At 40.8% G+C, this 18,856-nt stretch overlaps 1 protein-coding gene across 5 annotated transcripts; it reads right to left on the reverse strand.

Annotated features, from left to right (window-relative positions):
• Nucleotides 1-266: 266 nt before the first annotated feature.
• On the reverse strand, nt 267-14,283 carry TDG (thymine DNA glycosylase). 5 transcript variants are annotated; one of them, XM_068944473.1, is made up of 10 exons: nt 13,828-14,283; nt 11,342-11,490; nt 8,432-8,661; nt 7,867-7,936; nt 6,373-6,508; nt 6,195-6,277; nt 6,021-6,115; nt 4,336-4,507; nt 3,887-4,015; nt 267-2,505 (listed from the first exon to the last, which is right to left on the reverse strand). In XM_068944473.1, exons 2-10 carry the CDS (start codon nt 11,433-11,435, stop codon nt 2,366-2,368), a joined length of 1,149 nt encoding a protein of 382 aa, XP_068800574.1. In that variant the 5' UTR covers nt 11,436-11,490; nt 13,828-14,283; the 3' UTR covers nt 267-2,365. The 5 variants fall into 5 exon arrangements, with proteins under 5 accessions (XP_068800574.1, XP_068800563.1, XP_068800583.1 ...); XM_068944462.1 differs by having other exon boundaries at nt 267-2,502; nt 13,828-14,164; XM_068944482.1 differs by having other exon boundaries at nt 267-2,502; nt 13,663-13,837.
• Between the last annotated feature and the right edge of the window lie 4,573 nt (nt 14,284-18,856).

The following is an 18,856-nucleotide window of genomic DNA, read 5'->3' on the forward strand; positions in this document are numbered from 1 at the left end:
AGACTAATCTGCTGCTAGAAAAATCTACCCAGGAAATACTTGCAGTATTATATACAAGGTGTATTTAGTCTTCTAGCCCACATTAAGCAGCCTGAAATTAAAACTTACGCAGCATTTCTAATAAGTGGAGTTCTCTTGCATGGTGACTGTTTTCCAGTGTAGTGTCTTTCTGAACGCTGTACTGGTGCCGACAGTGCATTACATACCCTGTTACATACCTAGAGCACTGCTAACAAGATGCAAAATTACATTCTCAGACACTGCAATACCGTTCCTGATTTTATTGTCAAACATTTGTAGATTTAAGATAGATTAAGAACCTCTCCATTACTCTAATGAAAATAGCACCAGTTCTGAGGCAGTAGACATAGAAATGAAATATTTAGTGAAACTGTCATTGTACACTTAATTATATTTTATACTTAGATAGCCTAGTAGGTTTCTCTGTTAAAGAGACCTTCCCCTTCAAAATCAAAAAAAAAAGAGCCTTACAGTAGTTATATACTACTGTTACCTACTCTACAATGCTAATTACATGCTTCTAATTTTGTTGAAAAATAAAATTGAGTTGTAACAAATCCCTGATACAAGATACTTTGAGCACCTGCAGGAAAATGTCCATGTAAACAGTGATACATGATACAGTACACTTTAAATAGCAGACAAGACAAATCCTATACCTTTTTGACAAGATACTGAACAGCTTTATGCTGAAGCTAATAAACACGATCAGACTCATAATGCACACTTCCTTGATTTAAGACGCTCAGAATTAAGCCACATAATTTGGGAAGAAAACTGTAAACATCATACCTGCCTCACAACAGGTTGACAGTGTGTGATCTCAGTGACAGTTGCTGCAGCAGGATTAGAATCTACACTAACTAGTTAAACTCGATGCGTTTCAACTGTCAATGACTGTGAGGAAAGGATAAGAACACTGGTACAGGAATCTCTGACCAGCATAGATTGTGGAGATACCGTTTGTATCTATTTTTCAAGTATGTGAAGCACCTACTCTCATAAGTTCATCAAAACTTTAAAGTTTTGATCAGCTTATTGCTTTTACTTCATCTCTTCCTCGTATTTAAAAGAGGGCAGGATGATGATGATGATTAGGCCCAAGTGTGGAACCTCATTTCTTTCTCAGTCACACATTGGCCACATCAAAGGGTGTATATTTTAAGGACGTTCCTCAAAAAGAAAGCTGTAGTTTCCACAGTTGCCTACTTTTTCATGGAACAGCTGCTCTTATCTGTAACTTAATACTTTTTTTTCTTGTAAGAGTAAGGAGAACACCCTCTGAAGTCTTCCAGATTGAAGAGAAATGAACATTAAGAATTGCCAAATTGCAATCATCTTTCAGCCTGTGCTAGTTGTAAGATGTACAATTTTTTTGCTTGATTTACACTGGAGATGTAAACCACGTAACTGTACATGGATTTTACAGAGAATTTGGTCTTTCAAGGCCCTGCAGTATAATCTGTTCAAAGGGTTGTCTCCTGCTAACGGTGTTGCTAGCAATAGCTCAGGTGAAGAGACTCATCACATCGAAAAGGCTGAGAGTTTAAATGCCACAGAATTCAAGAACCACTGTTTTTTTTTGTTTTTGTTTTTTAAAGAATTCCACTTCCTTACGTTGGAATTAAAGGGGGAAGAGATGGAACGGTAGGGAGACCTGACCTTTGAGTCAGCTCAGCTAGAATATTTAGGTCCTAAATTTTCCTCCTCAACGTTGTGACTTGAGACAATGATGTCTTTAGTCCTGAATATGGTACACTAAAAAGACAGCTCTTTTCCTGCCCAGAAAACATTCAGCACTCCCAGCTGCAGAACACAACCTTCTGCACTTTTTAAGAAGGTAACAGGCAGACTTAAAAATACAATTTGTTTAACTCTGCATGATTAAAAACTCACTTTGTGTAAGATCAAGGTATACTTCCCTTTCTCTGCTCTCTGGATATAAAAGGATTATGAGCTATCCAAATAGACGAGGCATCAGTAAAAAGTATACCACCACTGTTGCTACTACATTACAAGTGACAGAATAAAATTAACGCCCCAAAGAAATCTTCATAAATGAGACAGCAATTTGTCAAAAACTGCAAGAAAGGATATACATTAAATATAAAACTCATATACAAAAAAGGGCCAACTTCTGTTTTTTAAAAAGATTGGACCGTTCCTTAAAATTATCTAGTTCATTGATTTGAGCCTACCACACACAATTAGTTTTGACTATAATAAAATAAGCTAGGGGAGGTAAAATACTATTAAAAACGCTTCAGTTGGGAGAACCACGGTACCTATCCTGATCACTGCATTAAAACTGCAGCATGTATGCATAGCTGAGAAGAAACAGCTCTTATGCACTGCTTCCTTCTTGTTCTTGTGTCATTCCAGTATTGAATTCTGGAATCTGGTCTGCAAAGGACTGTGCCATCCATTGTCCATTAGGAACTTCACTGAAGGATGACCCCTCGCAGTACTGTGGATTGCTTGCTGCTGAAAGACAAACAAGAATATTAAAATGCAGTTGATATCATTAACTAAAAAAAACAAAGTTTGCAGTTTCCATCTTTCCCTCCCTATTTTTCGACTACCTACTTAGACTGCAGTGCAAACTTCTTTCTTTTTGTCACCTACTTTTGTAGGTGCAGACAATTTCTCCAGATTATAGATTGTTAGAATCTTTGTTGAAGGGTGACTGCCTATATTTAAACATAATCAGAGGAATAAGTCTAAATGGTTTAAAACACCTTACTCTGCAGTGCTCCCTATGAACAAATTTTTTTCTTCTAAAAGAAAGGACGCTTTCTTTGAGGAAGAAGGGTAAGCAGAATGCAAATTTCAATTTGCATAGTGAGATTAGGACTGAAGATTCATGACTTCAAAGAAACGTGGCAGTTACTGTTTCCTCCATTGTTGTTATTTAGTTTTTAATTGCAGTTGATGGTATTTTGGAAGTAGAAGTCCCAAGTTCTTAATTATAGCTAGATTACTAGATCTAATCCTTCCAGTCTTCATTCTGTTCCTTTTTTTTCCTCCCCTTTAATTTACTTACAATTTTTCCAAACTTGTCAGGATTAAAACAAAACAAAAAAAAAATCAACAACAACAAAACCAAAAACAAACCCCCCCCCGCTACTTTCCTCAAGTGTTTGCAAGAACTTTTGCTAAGCAGAGATCGAGAAAATTATGAACAGTCAAAGCTTATTGCTCTCTCACTAAAGCTGGAGAACACCAAACTGTGTTACATGTTCTGGGTTTGCAGTGGTGGTGGTGGTTTTTTTTTTTTTTTTTTTTAAGACTTTCTCACTCATGATGCAAATATAGTAAAATTTGTCTTCAGATTACTCAAGGCATAAACCAGCTAGCACAGAAGTTATTTGGATTACAGCATTCCAATATACTCCTCCTTTATCTGCCCTGCTAGTAATGGAACAGCCTCAACTCTCCTGTGATTGTATCTGTTCCATTATTCTCTGGCTTTGCTTTCCTTAGGAATGAAAACACTGAAGTAGCAGCCATCAGTTTTGTTCTGATCAGCACCATGCATTTATGTAAAAATCATTGTAATCAAAAGAAGGTTCTTCTAAGTCACTAGTTTTATATGCTTGTCAGATTTCAGGAACCTGCCTGAAAGTCTGAATTTGGGAATCAAAGGTTGAAGGTGCAAGCAATTTATTTTTTTATTTAAATAAAAGAAACGGCTTCTTTCTATTTCCCTCCCCCAGAACACGATAAATTCCCTCAATTATATAACAGTTTAACTGCTGCTATACTTTAAATATCTTGCTTGAATTATGGAAGTTGCTGAAAGGGCAGAACACTAAATGTACGCTCATCTGTTTACAAACTGAATGCCCCCAGCACCACACTTTACCAGCTTCATTTGAAGAGAAATTGCACTGTTCATTTTCATATATTGTGCGATCACAATAAGCTCCTCCGTATGCTGCTTCATAACCCGGATCATATTTTTCTTCTTTGACAGCCATCTTTTTAGCATCCTCTGCAGAAAGAGGAGACCTCAAGTATTAGTATTTTAAAGAAAAATATCAAAGAATATTTTTATCAGAGAACACTTGAAAAAACAGACATTTTTATTCCATGCAAAAGGTAATTCCAGCTCCCCTTAGATAATCAAGACTGTAGTAAGAAGAACATGGAATACAGTTCTTTACCAAGTGATTTAGGGAGGATGGGACATGCTTTCTTTTTGTCCGTAAATTCTTTATTTCCTTTTGCTCGAGCAACTGCTAGAGCAACCGCTGTGTGTGTTGTACAATACGCTACATTTTAAGGAAGGATTAACAAAATAAATCACTATACCTTGTGCAAGTTGCAAGTCAAACGTGTACTGCACCTCTTGCACGTCTGTGTTTGGTGCAATGCCCTTCAGTTGATCCCTTAGGTCTTTCAGCTTTATGTAATAATGAACTTTATCTTGGGCACGAGGAAACTGAGCACATCTTGCACTGGATGATGGCATAACATAGCAGAGCTTGAGACAAAACGCAAGAAAAACAGCATTATAAGCCCCTGAACTACAAACAAGTATTTAGCGCGTTGAGAAGAACTTCACGTTTAAGCTCACGTTACCTTGTACGAACATCAACTAATGCCCATAGTGGGAGAGATTAAAAGAAAAAGCTTTAAAGTTTCTTGGCCGGCTAGATGTCTTGCCCTAAAGAGAAAGGCTGATGACCAACTGTGGAAGCTAGGAGAATTTTCACCTGTTGTTTATGCGCTGCAGAAGCGATAGAAGTGCGTTACAAGTACAAACGCATGGCAGTTAGTGGAGCACACTGAAGAGCTCCCTGAACAAGTGGAGATCTGAGCCAGAAAGTCCAGAGGACTACATGATACTGTGCAAACATCCCAATCCCGTGAGAGAGGCAACACGGGTTAATTAGCCTGGCTTCTCGGCCAAGCGTGTCTGCATCACACTTGCCAGCGTTTGAAATTTGTGTGGACAAAGACATCTCAAGTGTCTCTGCTTCTGTCAAGAGGCCTAACTAAAGACTTAAAGCTGGTTCAGAGAAAAGAAACTTTATCCAATATGTTTATTACAGGGTAGTATTTTTGAACGTGAACTCGTACCTAGGACTGTTTGTGTTTCTTACAAACATGACACTTCTACTACAGACGTATTTAAGAGCTACTTAAGGATGAAGCATTTTATCACTAACAGTTCTTCAGGCTCTGATGGCAACGTTCCACCATTAGGGAAGGACATCTTAAACTTGCAGTAACAGTAATTTGGGATAGAGAGAGAGAATGAAAACAATCCAAACTTTTGAGCTGAAAAGGCAATGAAGCTTTGGAACAGGCTACCTTGGCAAGTAGTGTAATTGCGTTTGCTGGAGGTTTGTAAGAAGAGAATAAACAAACCTGTTTGGGATGATTTACAGATAGCTGGTCTCTTGAGATACCTTCCAGCACTAGAGGTCTGTGATGAATGCACTCTTCCTCAAACTGTTTTCTCGTACCTTAAGCGTTCCAATTTAATTTCAAGCTGCAAATCAGCTTAAGACGACCTACTCTTGGGCATGGCCAGATTATACAGATAATGCTGTATCTGTAGTGTGTAATAGCACAATGGTGGACTTAACTATTCTTTCTCCCTCACTGCAGCACTTCTAGCACTGTGATCACGTTCAGTATCCACATTCAGTAATATAAGCATACAGGGAATGGGTCACAGGTAATCATATGAAAGTAGCTGAGAGTTATCAACAAAGAATATGAGTTTTATTTATACTTTAGATGCCCTCCACAGAACGCACTAACCTGCTAACCCATAACACACTATTTTCAAAAGAAAATGAGCAAGTCTGCTGTCTTAAGATGCGTCTGAAAATCGCCCAATCCCACTTTATACTTTGGGCAAACTTTGCCATTGCTGTAAGTGGGTGCAATATTACAGTGGGTGCAAGCGGGTCCTGATATTTCATTAGTTTTGAAATAACCGAAATCAGAGTGCTTTGTTTTTGTTCCTCAGCATCAGTACTTACAGTTTCTGTATCTGGCACCTTGTGGGGCTGCAATCCAAATTCCAAATTTTTAACTTTTATTCCAAAAACTTCTTTACTGAAAATTTCATAAATACCTAAAATGAAATGAAGATAGGGTAAATGGACAGAAAAAGCAACTGACATATCAAATTCATTCAAAATTAAGGTTCTCACATTTTCCATTAAAAGCTGCTATACGAGGTTTATACTTTTGCAATTTCTGCACCAGAATTCGCCCTCCTTCCCGAAACTCTTTGCTAAAAGAGAACATAAAAAAAAAAAATAGTACTCAAAATTACAATGGCAACTATTACTTGATTATTAAGTTTGATATTCTCCTCTGTTATCCTACCTGGAGAGGTCTTTGCTTCCAGGTGTTGTCCTTTCCACCATGTTCGTAAATCCAATTCCATATTTATACGGTAAGGTGTGGTCATCCATATGGTTCAGCTGTTCATTACTTAAACCAGACATGAAGAGACACTTCCCTGTCAAGTGGCAAGATAAGCATTTGTCTTTTTTTTTAAATAGACAGTATCGAAATGCTAAAGGAAGAGTTTATGTTAAGAAAGCATCGAGTTTACGTGGAAAGACTTTTCCCCTATCTAGACAAATTTAAAACAGCCACACTTTTTTATCCATTTCATGAGGATACCAATCCCCACTGAACAAGAATTCATCACCAGGATCCTGGGTATGGCAAGAGACTTTTCTAAAAGTTCAGTACAGAGCTTTACATTTCACAAGTCACATAAAAAGGCAGGGAATGCTATCAATACAGAGAACACATTTTGTGGAAAAGAACGTGGCAAATACAGGAAATGCCAATTTTCTTTTACAACCTTGCCATCACGTCTCCTTGCATTAGGCTTCTCTGACAGAACCCACTGTCATCCTAACATTAATGTACACAAGTCTAGTGCACTGCCTATCTCTCTCAAGCACAAATCAAATGCAGCTAGTTCCTAATGACCCAGGAAGTTCTTACAAACACAGGAATTTGTTAGAGCATGCGTATTTGGGTCTGGTTCTTGTTAAACAGGACTAATAGTCTCCTAGTCTGCAGAGCACTAGAGAAATAACCTGAGCCTGATTATTGCTCTACAGAAGTATTTTGGATGAAGTATCACAGAGCTGCAAATTAGCCCATATGGAGCTCCTTGCTACCAAAGTCAGAATGGTTCCCAGTACCCAAACCAGAGCATTTCAGAGTTCAGATACAATCTTTCTTTATGACGCTGTGCTGCAAAAATATTATTTAAATGGAAAAATATCGGAAAAAAAAGAATTTTTGTCTGCAGAATCACGTATGCCAGATGCATATGCCTGCTGGGGAAGCAGAAGGGGTGTTGCTTTATCATCAGCTAAGAAGCTTCTTTAGCAGAGATGAATACACACAAGAACGGGAGGGCTTGCTGGAATGCAGTTTTGGAAAAAACGTATGTGAAGGGTGGCCGTTGCTGGTTTTATTTTATACAACAATTTGATGCTCATTGACTTAACCTGATAACTTAAGTACTAGATACTTAATTTTTATTCCTCGAATGGTACACTGACATGCTAAGAAGTTATTTGTTAACAAAGTCTGGTAAACTGTGTTTACATGACAGTTGTAAACCTGTATTGAAAAGAAATCACTGATTAGTCCTATTTTATTCTTTTTATGCAAGCTATATGACAGAAAAGGGATTTAAGTCACTCAGACGGTTAAAAGCAAAGTCCCCCTCCCCACCAAAAGAAGAAAAGAACAAGAAAAAAAAAAGAAAAACAACAGCATGATTAAAATGCCACAAGTGCTAACAGAGTTCTGCAAATCCTATAAAAAGAAAGGAGAACAAAAACCTACAAAAATGGTTTCCAGGTCCAGGATAATGATGTCCTTTGTAAGCTGCCATCAAGCCAGGGTTTATGCCAATCTACAAAGCAAGATATCAGTTCATTTTAACGATGAGAAGATGGCATCCTGATCAGAAATTTGATCAAGTTACATTAAGCAAATGTCTTCAATTCTCTTAATTAATGCCAGTAAACAAAACTATGTAAATGATATCTTCCATTATTATTCAAAGAATTGACAGTTGTACCAGGGCCTCGGTTTAAGTGTGTAACGTCAAAAGAGCAGCTCATAGCGTGTTTTACAGCCACTGATTAAAGCTTACAGTAAATAAAGCGTGAAGTAACAGTCTTTCATTATATTTGACCTTATACTTCTCAGAAACTTTCATTATGTTACTATGATTTTTAACAGAAAATGCAAAGCTTCTGTACACAGGAAACAGTTTAGATACTTACATGGCAAGATCTAGCAAAATAAAGTGAGAGAGATGAGTAAGCAACAGGAACGTACATCACAACCAGTGAATACAGACTATTCACATTTCTACCTAATCCTGTAACTGTGAGTTACTTACTATTACAATATCCAGATCAAAGGTCAAAATATCAGGTAAAGTCTTGGTAAGAAGTTCCGCTTCAGATACACCATTAAAACGGTCCACTTTTCTTTTGACTTTAAAAGTATCTGTGATTTTTTCTTGTTTGCCTTTTGACTTGGCTGATTTTTCTTTTTTAGCAGCAGGTTTTTTGGGTTGCTTTGGCTCAGTTGCTTTGGCTTTTCTTTTCCTTCCTCCTTTTGCAACTTCTGAAACACATAATAAATTTCCTTTTTTTAACATTTCTAATGCTACTGCATGGACATTCACAAAGATTGAATTGGATGTATGAATATCTTCTAAATATTCATGAATGTAAACAATTATCAGACAAACCTCAATTTTCCAGGATCAGCCTAGAGCCAGCTTGTGCATCTCTGCGCTACAGACGTATGCTACTCACAGACAACTAAGCTGACTAAAGATACAAACCAATGAAAATAATCTCAGGGCTGGGGTATGTTGTTTACATGCTATATACAACAATCCTTTGGAAATGGTTTAATTTCTTTTGGAGAACAAGGAACATAACAGCAAGTTCTAGACCACGCTAATCCACACGACAGCTTCCAAATGTAAAAGCTGATTGTTACAGACCACGTGACATAACGAAGAAACTAAACAGCACATCAAAAGCAACAGGTCTCAAAGATTAAATACAGCGTAAGGTATAAATTTGACACAAATTCAATCTTACACACTAAGTACTGCATAAACTATTCACAATTTACTGTTTACGGAACAGATACTGTTCAGTGAGGTATGTAACTAGGCAACATTTGAGAGCTCCAGGGTCTCGATTTGAACCAGTGAGACCAAACGTGAATTTTTAATTTACAAAGTGCAAACAAAGTAGTCACTTTTCGTGTAGTTGAAGCTTCCTTATCTTCCGGCGCTGCAAGCTTAGAAATTAATCGACACAGATACTGGTCACAACACGAACACCTACAGATTGCTCTCTGTCCTGCTCATTAATGCCAAGCGGCAGAACACGACCAGAAAATTTCAAAACGTATTTGGCAGCAACCAGCAGACACCCAAAGTTATCTATTACTTTTAAAAATAAGGTGAAGCCTCAATTGTAAAGTTTCTCATTGAGATTCTTCCTCAGACAAGAAATATAGTGGAGATGAGGGCACTGCCCTCCCTAGTCTGCAGACATTTCTGGGCTGTTCTTGTTTGCACTCAGCTTTCTTGCAAGGAGCAAGACAAAAGCCATGTCAAATTCCCATCACGTCCTTGGAGCAACAGTTTAGGAAAGCTGTAATGGTATTTCAGCTCTAGTCTACTCACAATGAAGGAGAGACTAGAAAGCTGCAAACTCGGTGAGGTACATAGGCAGCTTTCCTATCTCTTGGAAGAACTAGGAGTTTTTTTTTTTTTTTAACGTGATGGCAAAATGCAAGAGATGCATCCAACTCAGAGCTGCCAGAGGATTTCAAATGAAGCAGAAGAACATTCTCCTAACTCTCAAACTGATCAGATACCACCGACCAGGTACTGTCATAAAAAACGGACTGCCTGACCACAACGCCAGGGCAGCCTTTCAGAGGGCAATCCCGAAAGTTTTACTTTCCTCATGACAGCACATTTCAAATCTTTGTCCTTCATATTTGCTCCTGTAGATTTCACAAGTAATTTTCAAGCCCTGCCTTTGAAGGTTTTACCCGACTCAATTCCTAAAAAATCATCATGCGACAGCTTCAAAACTCAAGATTAAAACCACCTAAAAATACTTGAAAGGGCAGTCAAACAGCATGCTCACGGCCACACCACGTTTTCCCAATAATACAGGTACAAAAGAAATCCTTCTATATTAAATATGGCACTTGAGATGCATAATAACTGCAGTGAATAATATAGTGAATAATTGAGCAGTTGCTACTCTCTGAAATAGGAGGTTTTGTTCCTATGCTTTCATCCAGTGTTACAACTAAAAAGACAGACTTAGGCATACCAACGCACATACTTAAGCAGGCAATGTCATTGCATGAACTGACTGATATGTTGATACAGACTGCTCTGACCCGTACCTATATATGAAAAGCAAGACGAAACTCAGTGCATGAATACTTGCTGCAGAATCAGAATTTAAGTTTGGCAGAGATCGCTGCCTTTTATATCAGGTGAGGACCGAGCACCAGAGCAACAGAACTAAAAGGAAGATCTAAAGACGTAAGACCTAAACGAACAAAATCCTCGCAGGGAAGAAGGACGGCAATGTAGAAGTGCATAAATTAGAAAACACATGTGACATAGAGTATACTTCTTAGTTTTTATGCATTTGTTTAAGAAAAAGGGACACTCATTAAAAAACAAACAATCCTTAGTGCATACTAGCAATTCAGTATTTGTGATTATTATAACACACCAAAGAAACACCATTTTAACAAAAATACTTTAAATAAACAATATTACACTGTATTTTTCTTTCACAATTAAAAAGCAAAACAAAACAACTTTCAGCTCAGCCTAGAAAAAAAGAGAGACAGCCTTCCCTCTCTAACCTAATGTTAAATGCCGTGAAACCAACTAAAGATGATACTTTTACCTATTAAAACAAAAATTCGCTGTTCTTGGGACAAGATAATTTTTCGAAACTGGACTACTTGAATATTATAATCAGGTTTAACTCTACTACTTGGTAACAAGTGTTACTAAACAGAATACATCCTCATACTGAATTAAATTCTCAATACATACTGAAAGTATACATACTCTATACTTCCTCAAAGAGCACCAAGGAAAGGAAATCCAATAGGTCTAAAGAAGCAGTTTATTAAAACAAATATACGTATACACATACGTACACACAGGTACGTGTATATATATATTTAAATCAAGAAATTTTTTTTAGCTCGGTTAATATAGTCCGATCAAGCTACCTACCTTTAGTAGGTTCCTGAGCCAAGTTTGGCTCTGGAACGTCCTCTAGAGTGGGCTGCTCAGTCATGGCTTCCATGTTGGGCACTGCAGTCATCATTGGATGGAACGGAAACGTATAAAAGGCTTGAATTTGCTGAAGATGCGAGTAATATCTTAGAAAGGCAGGAAAAAAAAAAAAAAGACAATTCATCAACAATTTAGAAATTCAGTGATGGACCAAGTAGTCTGTAATCACCAATCTCTGTCAAGGCTGGCATGTACTGCAAGTACACTCTCCAGTATAGTCTGTTAGCAAAACAAGGCAGTAAATTATCCAAATCCACTAAGTAGTCAGACTGTTTCTTGGGTGTGGGATGATGTTCAACTCAACAGGAATAGCCCAACCCTCTTTTAAGTAACAAAAGGTTAAAGAATTGCAACACTGTAAGCACAGCCTAGAGCTTCCATTCCTCTGGAAAAACACTTTGTAGAATATATTAACAGCACAAGCTGTCTATCAAATGCAGTGACCAAGTACAACACAACTGAGTTAAAACTCTTTGGACTTAAAAGGTTTCCCAACTTTTAAATTTTCTTACTGTCACAGCAGTTACTTTATCTGATGACACAGAACGGATGTGCAGAATGGGGTACAAAACCTTACAAACACACGTAGCAGTAGTTACTGCGCAGATTACTAAAGAGCTTTAAGAAACAGTGCAGTAGATGCTGTCCAGTTACTTCGCTCTGCAGCTCAACACAAGTACTGTGCTTATTCTATAGAAAAGCATTTATGCACAGATTCAGCCTCCTTCCATGCACACAGACGTTTTGCCCTACGTAACCCTTCTGCTCTACATATCTATTAGACACGTGCAGGCCATACATACCAACAAAAACTTGTGCTTCGTATTCCCATTCCCTCTACCTATATAGCCTGCTTTTTGTCCATAGATTTCCACTGCTATTCAGATGCATAAAAGAGTTTTCACGAACAGTAAAACTGCAAAGAATATGTTCATCATCTCAAAGCTACTCATAAACATACCGAATAATTTTAGCTATATATGGGTACCTCAAAGGCACACACTTACCACCCTTGTGATGGGGAGGCATCATTCTCTGTTATTCAATGAATATTTAAGAATCCTACTGTAAATCAGATTTATCCCAGAACAGCCCACAGTCTTGCGATCAGTCCACTAACCTTGAACCAAATACCTGCCCTGAATCAAGGAGAACGAACCTGAACTTAGGTCTCCCAGATTTCTGGGGAGCAGTCCAACGAAGCCATGGGATGTTTTCGGAGTATAGTAAACACCCCAGTCTCTCCAGCTAGCGTTGTTCCATTTAATATAAAATACTCATGCAACTACTGAACCAGGCAGCAAAACTGATTGTCAGATACGTGTTAGGGAACACAGCTGAGACAAAGAATCCAGTTCCTAGTCTGCTAAACGCTTAATTATACAGAACAGGAAAACGTCTGAGAGAGACTTAAAAGTGTCTAGCACAAAAAGAGTCGCTAACAAGATAATCTCTTATAAGGTACCGATCAAACTCCCTTTAAACAGAAGAAAATTTGGCACCATGTCACAGACGAGTCCTCTAACCGCTTAGTGATGGGACGAAAGAGAGCCTTCACCCTCACCCCTAACGCTCGTATACATCTTTTTGTTTTTAACTTCTTTTGGAGAATCGTTTTTCTTGTAAAGGTTCAGAACCACGACGTTTTGTTACAGATGAACGGGATATGTTATGGAACGTGTTACAGGCAAAAAAGAACGTTCAAATAAATATTGTCAGTTCAACAAAGAAAAAAAACACGGATTGAAACCCCTTCAATTCAGTGCAAGCTAGAAAGGAATAAAAAGAAAAAATCCCCCCAGAAGAAAAAAATATATATATTAAGTCACTTGCAAATTCCACCTCTACGCGCGCAGCCCTCTCTTTTACACACAATGAGCCCCAGAGCCGCTCAACCCCCACAGAAACGGACGCTCATCCGCGCCGAGACCCCCTGCCCCCCCCCCCCCCGCACACCGCAGTCTCCAAGCCCACAGGTTGCTCTACGCACTCTTAATACAACGTGCATTTTCTGCATCTACGCGGTGCCCAAGCCTTCCCCTCTCCCCTCCCCCCCGCCCGCGGCCCCCTCCGCGCCCGCGCACACGTCAGCCCGGCCCGCGCGGCCGCACCTCCCCCTCCCTCCTAGAGATGGGGGGGGAGGGGAGGGCATCAGAACCCGGCCCCAGCTCCCCCCCCGGCCGTTAACGGAGGGCAGAACGGAGACGAAAGGCGACCCAGCGCCAGGCCTGAACGCGGCTCCCGTCCCCGGCCGGTACCTGCTCAGCTCCTCGGCCTCCATGCCCAAGCCTGGAGCCTCCCCGGAGCGGAGCGGGCTATTGTCAGGACGAGCGGCGCGGCGCGACGCGACCCGGCCTGGCCGCCCCCCCCCCCGCCACTGCTTGCCGACCCCCTCCCCCCGCACCTTCGCTTCCCCAACAGACCTGCCGGGCAGCCGCGCGTCACGTGAGCGGCGGCGGCCAATGGGGAGCGAGCCGGGCCCGTGAGGCGGTGGGGGAGGGGCGCGCGGGGCGGTGCCGGCGGGAGACGGTGTCGTGCTGCCGCCACTGGCCCTCCCCCCCCCCACCGGGCGCTCGGGACAAGGCGGGTGCGACCGAGCCGTTGCCGGCGCGTCCCAGGCCCGCCTCCCCTGCCACACGCTCCTCGGAGGGTTTCAGGGACATGGCTTAACCGGCATCGTCCGCACCGCGGAGAGGTACTGTGTAGCGACCCCCCACCCCGCGGCCCCGCCGCGTCTCCGCGCCTGCACCACAGAGCTCTGCTGGCTCGGCACCGTAAGGCGGGGGGGGGGAGGGGGGCGCGGGCGGAGGCCGGATGCCTGCCGCGGGGTAGGAGTGAAAACGCGTCCAGCCAAGCCCAGGGCAGCGGCGGCACCTCCCGCCTCCCCCCCGCCCCCAGCCGGCTTGACCCCGCCGCCGGCCAACGGCTGCGAGCGCGCGGGGGATGACGCACATCCGGTGCGTCACGCCGTGCGGCGACGCCAACGGCCGCCGCGGAGTTGCCGTTAGGGCCTCGGCGGCGGTGACGGCGCCCGCCCGCAGCCTCGGCCCGGCTCTGCCCCGGCGGTTATTTTGTACGCGAGGGCCGTGGCCGCCGTCCTTGCGCCGCGGAAGCCCCGCCGGAGCGAGGCGACGATCGCCTGGTTGCTCCTTCCCGGTTCCCCCTGCGGCCCGGCCATGCCGGCGGGCGTGCCTTGGCCCACCTACCTGAAAACGGTCGGGGCGAGTATGCTGGCCATGTTTGCGGGCGCCGAGGTCGTGCACAGATATTACAGACCTGGCCTTGTAAGTGCTCACAGAGTCCGCATTTGTGATCGCTTTTACGGAGAGGCTTAAGAGCGTGCATGCGAGGTGAAGAATCGTCTGTGGCAATTTTGTTTGGAAAGATGCGTGGGGCAAAAGTCCCGTGGTGCTGCTGCCAAAAAAAAAGAAAACACACTAATACGAGCATCAGAACAGGAAGCATACAGGTGTCTTCTCATGGGAGCATTCTTCTAATTAGGAACAAGATACAAAATACAATCATAGTTACCTAAAATTCTTCAAAATAAATTTTGATTGTGGGAAGTTTTTTTGAAAGGAGCATGTAAAAGTGGCAAGAGGCGGCTATATTAAAATTAATTTTTTTTCTCCTAATGAGAATCAAGATGCCTAAAGGTTTAATATATTAGGAGTCACAGTCAAAATTCTGATCATGGAGAACCAAAGTCCAAACATGACCACCCACCCAGTACAGTAATGGTTGATATGGTCTCCTGGCATCCTTCTCACTTGTAAGCCTGCTCTCCTCCTCCTGTATACTTTTTATTGTTGCTGTCATTTAAAAACACTGTTATTTAAATTAGGAATTAGCTAAAAAATCACTACGCTTGAACAGTCATCTCAAAAATTGATTTTTTTTTTGCATTGCTGTATAGGTACATTAAAGATTTTATGCATTTTTAACAGTTTCAACTTAAGTACTTCACTACAGGGTAATAGGCTGATTGTTCATACATAGATGTGTGTGTTTGTAAATATACAATTTCATCCCTAGCTTCAGTGTTTCATTTGTAAAACCAAAAGATAGAAGTGGTGAGGCTTTTTTTATTTTGGTCACGAAGAGAGATAATATGTATGGAAACTTCAGCTGATGTTTTAAAACTATACTGGTCACTTCCAAAGAGCCTCCTTTTTCAGATTAGAGGAAACTGTCCCTTTAATCAAGTTATTTTTATTTCTTCCCTTCTCATTTTTTTCAGATTACTTTTTCCTACTTTAAAATAGTCAGAAAGATTATTATACTCTTTGAGAAAGAGCAAAAATACAATCACAATGTGGATATACTACTGTTTCTTACAGGGTACATAAATTTACTGTTTATTTTTTTTTCTGCCAAAGCACTGACATTTCTGTTTTTAAACAGAGTATACCTGAAGTACCTCCTAAGCCTGGAGAGCTGAGAACAGAACTGCTGGGTCTAAAAGAAAGAACAAGCCAAGGTCAAACGTCACAGCAGTGATCACAATTTACTTAAGTTATGAAGACAAACTGTTAACATTGTTCAACTGTGTCAACTGGAGCTTTGCAAACTTGATTAAAAATGTGCCTGTGAAATACTGTACTCTTAATAATGTTTTTCTGTTTCTTGGAAGTAGTTACAGGTAGCATAAGAATAAATGCATTAAGAATATTGTTCAAAGTCCAGCAAGCTGTGTACACTTGTGACTTTGATTGCAACATAAATATCCTTCAGAAGGATAAAAGATTAAGATTATGTTGGCCAAGGCTGATAGAATTTGAAAGGTTTAAGCTGATTAGCACATTGAAGAGTTGAACTTTTATGGACCCTCATCAGCCTTAAGCAGCTTACCTGTTTTTCTGTAGCAGAACCCTACTTGCCTGTTAGGAGTTCAAATTTTAAAAAGGGTGAGAAATCAATTTTATTGGACCTAACATATAATTACTATAGTAAGTTATTTGTATATGCAATAAGATTCCTCATTACAGCACTTGCATTGGACCCTTCCTACTGCTGTGGTGTTATGAGCTGTCTGTAATTCCAAGAGGAAGTTTTGGTCCACTCTTAAGATTGAAGGACCCGAAACCGTAGTCATGTTAGTTAAAACAGACCAAGTAAGTATACACAGATTACACTTAAGTGATGTACAGCTGTACTGCATTTGTGTCCAAACCTCATAGCTTTTGAGGCTATTGACCCATTACAAACATGCTGGAAAAGATAGTATAGGGGGCAGGGGAGTAGGATGAGCTCTCTCCTGCTCCTATGTGCCCCTATGGACGTTGACACTAAGCAGATACTGCAGCCTAATTAGGCCAGAGACTTCCTATATGGAAGACACCTTTGTAAGTGACAGTCATACAAAAAGTACACCAAATGAAAACTTAAATCCAGAGGGACACAGATGTTATTAGGCCCAGTTCCAGTGGAAACACTTCCCCCCCCCCCCCACTACACCCAAAGACAACACTGAAAACCTTGCACCTCAGCATGAGACCTTTGCATGAGAATCAATAAAGTTCCCTGAAGAGTCAAGATGTTCACAGCAGTTTTGCTTCTGTTCAAGGCTGTAGCTTCCCACTTGAGTTGTAGCTGAAGCAGGAACAGTGGTTTTTGAATTGTCCCTCTAGAGCCAAGAGGCCCCAGTCCTTCGAGTTACTCATGCTGTATCACCTTTGTCCTTCCACTGTTGCCTTTCCATCTGAGGTAGAGACTAAATCTTTCATGCTAGAAGGTACCATAGAGAAGCTTACCATCACTTTCATCAGAACCCCCAAAAGCATCCTGCTGCTAATGGAAACTGAGCAACAAGGAACACTTGTTTTACCCCAGCCTCCACTAGCACTAAGGGAACAACTGATGAGCACCCCTCTAGGAACAGCAATACTGGCAAGACAACGTAAACAAAAAAGGCAGTTTCCTCAAAACCAGAATAACCACACCACTAGACAAAAAAACCCCAAAACGTTCCCCCCACCCCCACACCCCTAAGAGCAGAGGATAGCTCTTCCAGCATTGATATGCTTTTCCATCAAGCTGGCCAAAAAGCTTACAACTGCATGTTTGTGCTTATTTATAGCAAACACTTGTCACTCCACAGCAGGGAGGGCAGCTAGCACACCACCATATTGCATACAATACCCTCAATTGAGGAAGATGAAGAAGCATGAACAATGACCCTCAAAGCATGCTTTTTATTAGTTCCAAAAGTGAATCAGACAGCATCCTGAAACCAACCAAAGCATGAGAACTTCAGCTGTGGAACAGAGCAAAGGTTGCTTAAAGCAGACAAATAATTAACAGATTTAAGAGTTCTGTAGCAAACAACCCTATACTTCCAATAATATTCCTTCTGTAGTTGTTAGCTGTTTTAAAAAGCTCTTAAACATACAGTAGATGCAAATCACATATACTACTCAAGCTGGTCAGGCAGAGGTATAATATAGACATGTAATAAACGTACACCCTTCTTCAGAAGGGCTCTGAATGTATATTTAACCCAGTAAGGGATGTTTTCTTTACATTCCAAACTAACTCTCCAGATTCATTACAAGCTGTATTTTAGAAGTATTAAATCAAAATCTTAGGAGCAATTGATTGCTACAGAGCACAAGAGACAAAGCTGCACTGTTTTGCTAAGAGAACCATACTTTGAGGTGGTACTCCTATGTTACCTGAAACACTAACAAAGGACCGCTATTAAAGCTGATGCATTGCTAGCTACTGAACTACCCTGAGTTAGACCACTCAGTTTACACAGAAAGAGCTGTTTGTTATAAATACCTAGGACTACTGCAGTGAGAACAAAAAACCAGAGGGGGAAAAAACACTACCAAGCTCCTATTCCTGGAACTCTCAAACATACTTTAAAAACAAATCTGTATGAACCTTAACTCCATAACCATGCTGATACAAAAATGCAGTGTATTTATTGCATGGGAACAAAATTATTTGGGCAATAAAGAGTAAGAGTGAAAAGCAAGTTTCTCAGGCCACTGTCTTAGAGTAGCTTAGTTCATGTCAGACTGAAGCTCAAACTTAAGACTCTTGCATGAATGCCTAAGAACCACTCTTCCAAGTCAATAACTAGAGTTGCTGCACAGGAGTACTACTTTCATGAGCTTCCTTCATAGAGGAAGGCAGAAAAAACTTCCATGTAAACACTTTCTACCTACCCTGTGAAGATTTGTTTCAAAGTAGAGGCACTAGTGGGAAAAAAAAGCAGTGCTTCATCTGACCACCACAAAGCCAATACAAGCAGTGAAAGTGGTGCCTCCAGTTTTCCTTTGTTGCCATATTATGCCATTTGGTGTCAGCAGCTGTAGCTCGCGTTAGACTAAGCCTTTACAGTGCTCAGTCATACTAAAAAGACATAGAAACAAGAGTACCAAAAGTCTGGGAACAACAGCATTAAGGAATAATCACCACAGCCAAGAACTCCACATTTAAAAA

This window comes from Struthio camelus, chromosome 1, assembly GCF_040807025.1.
Source record: "Struthio camelus isolate bStrCam1 chromosome 1, bStrCam1.hap1, whole genome shotgun sequence".
NCBI classification, from domain to species: domain Eukaryota; kingdom Metazoa; phylum Chordata; class Aves; order Struthioniformes; family Struthionidae; genus Struthio; species Struthio camelus.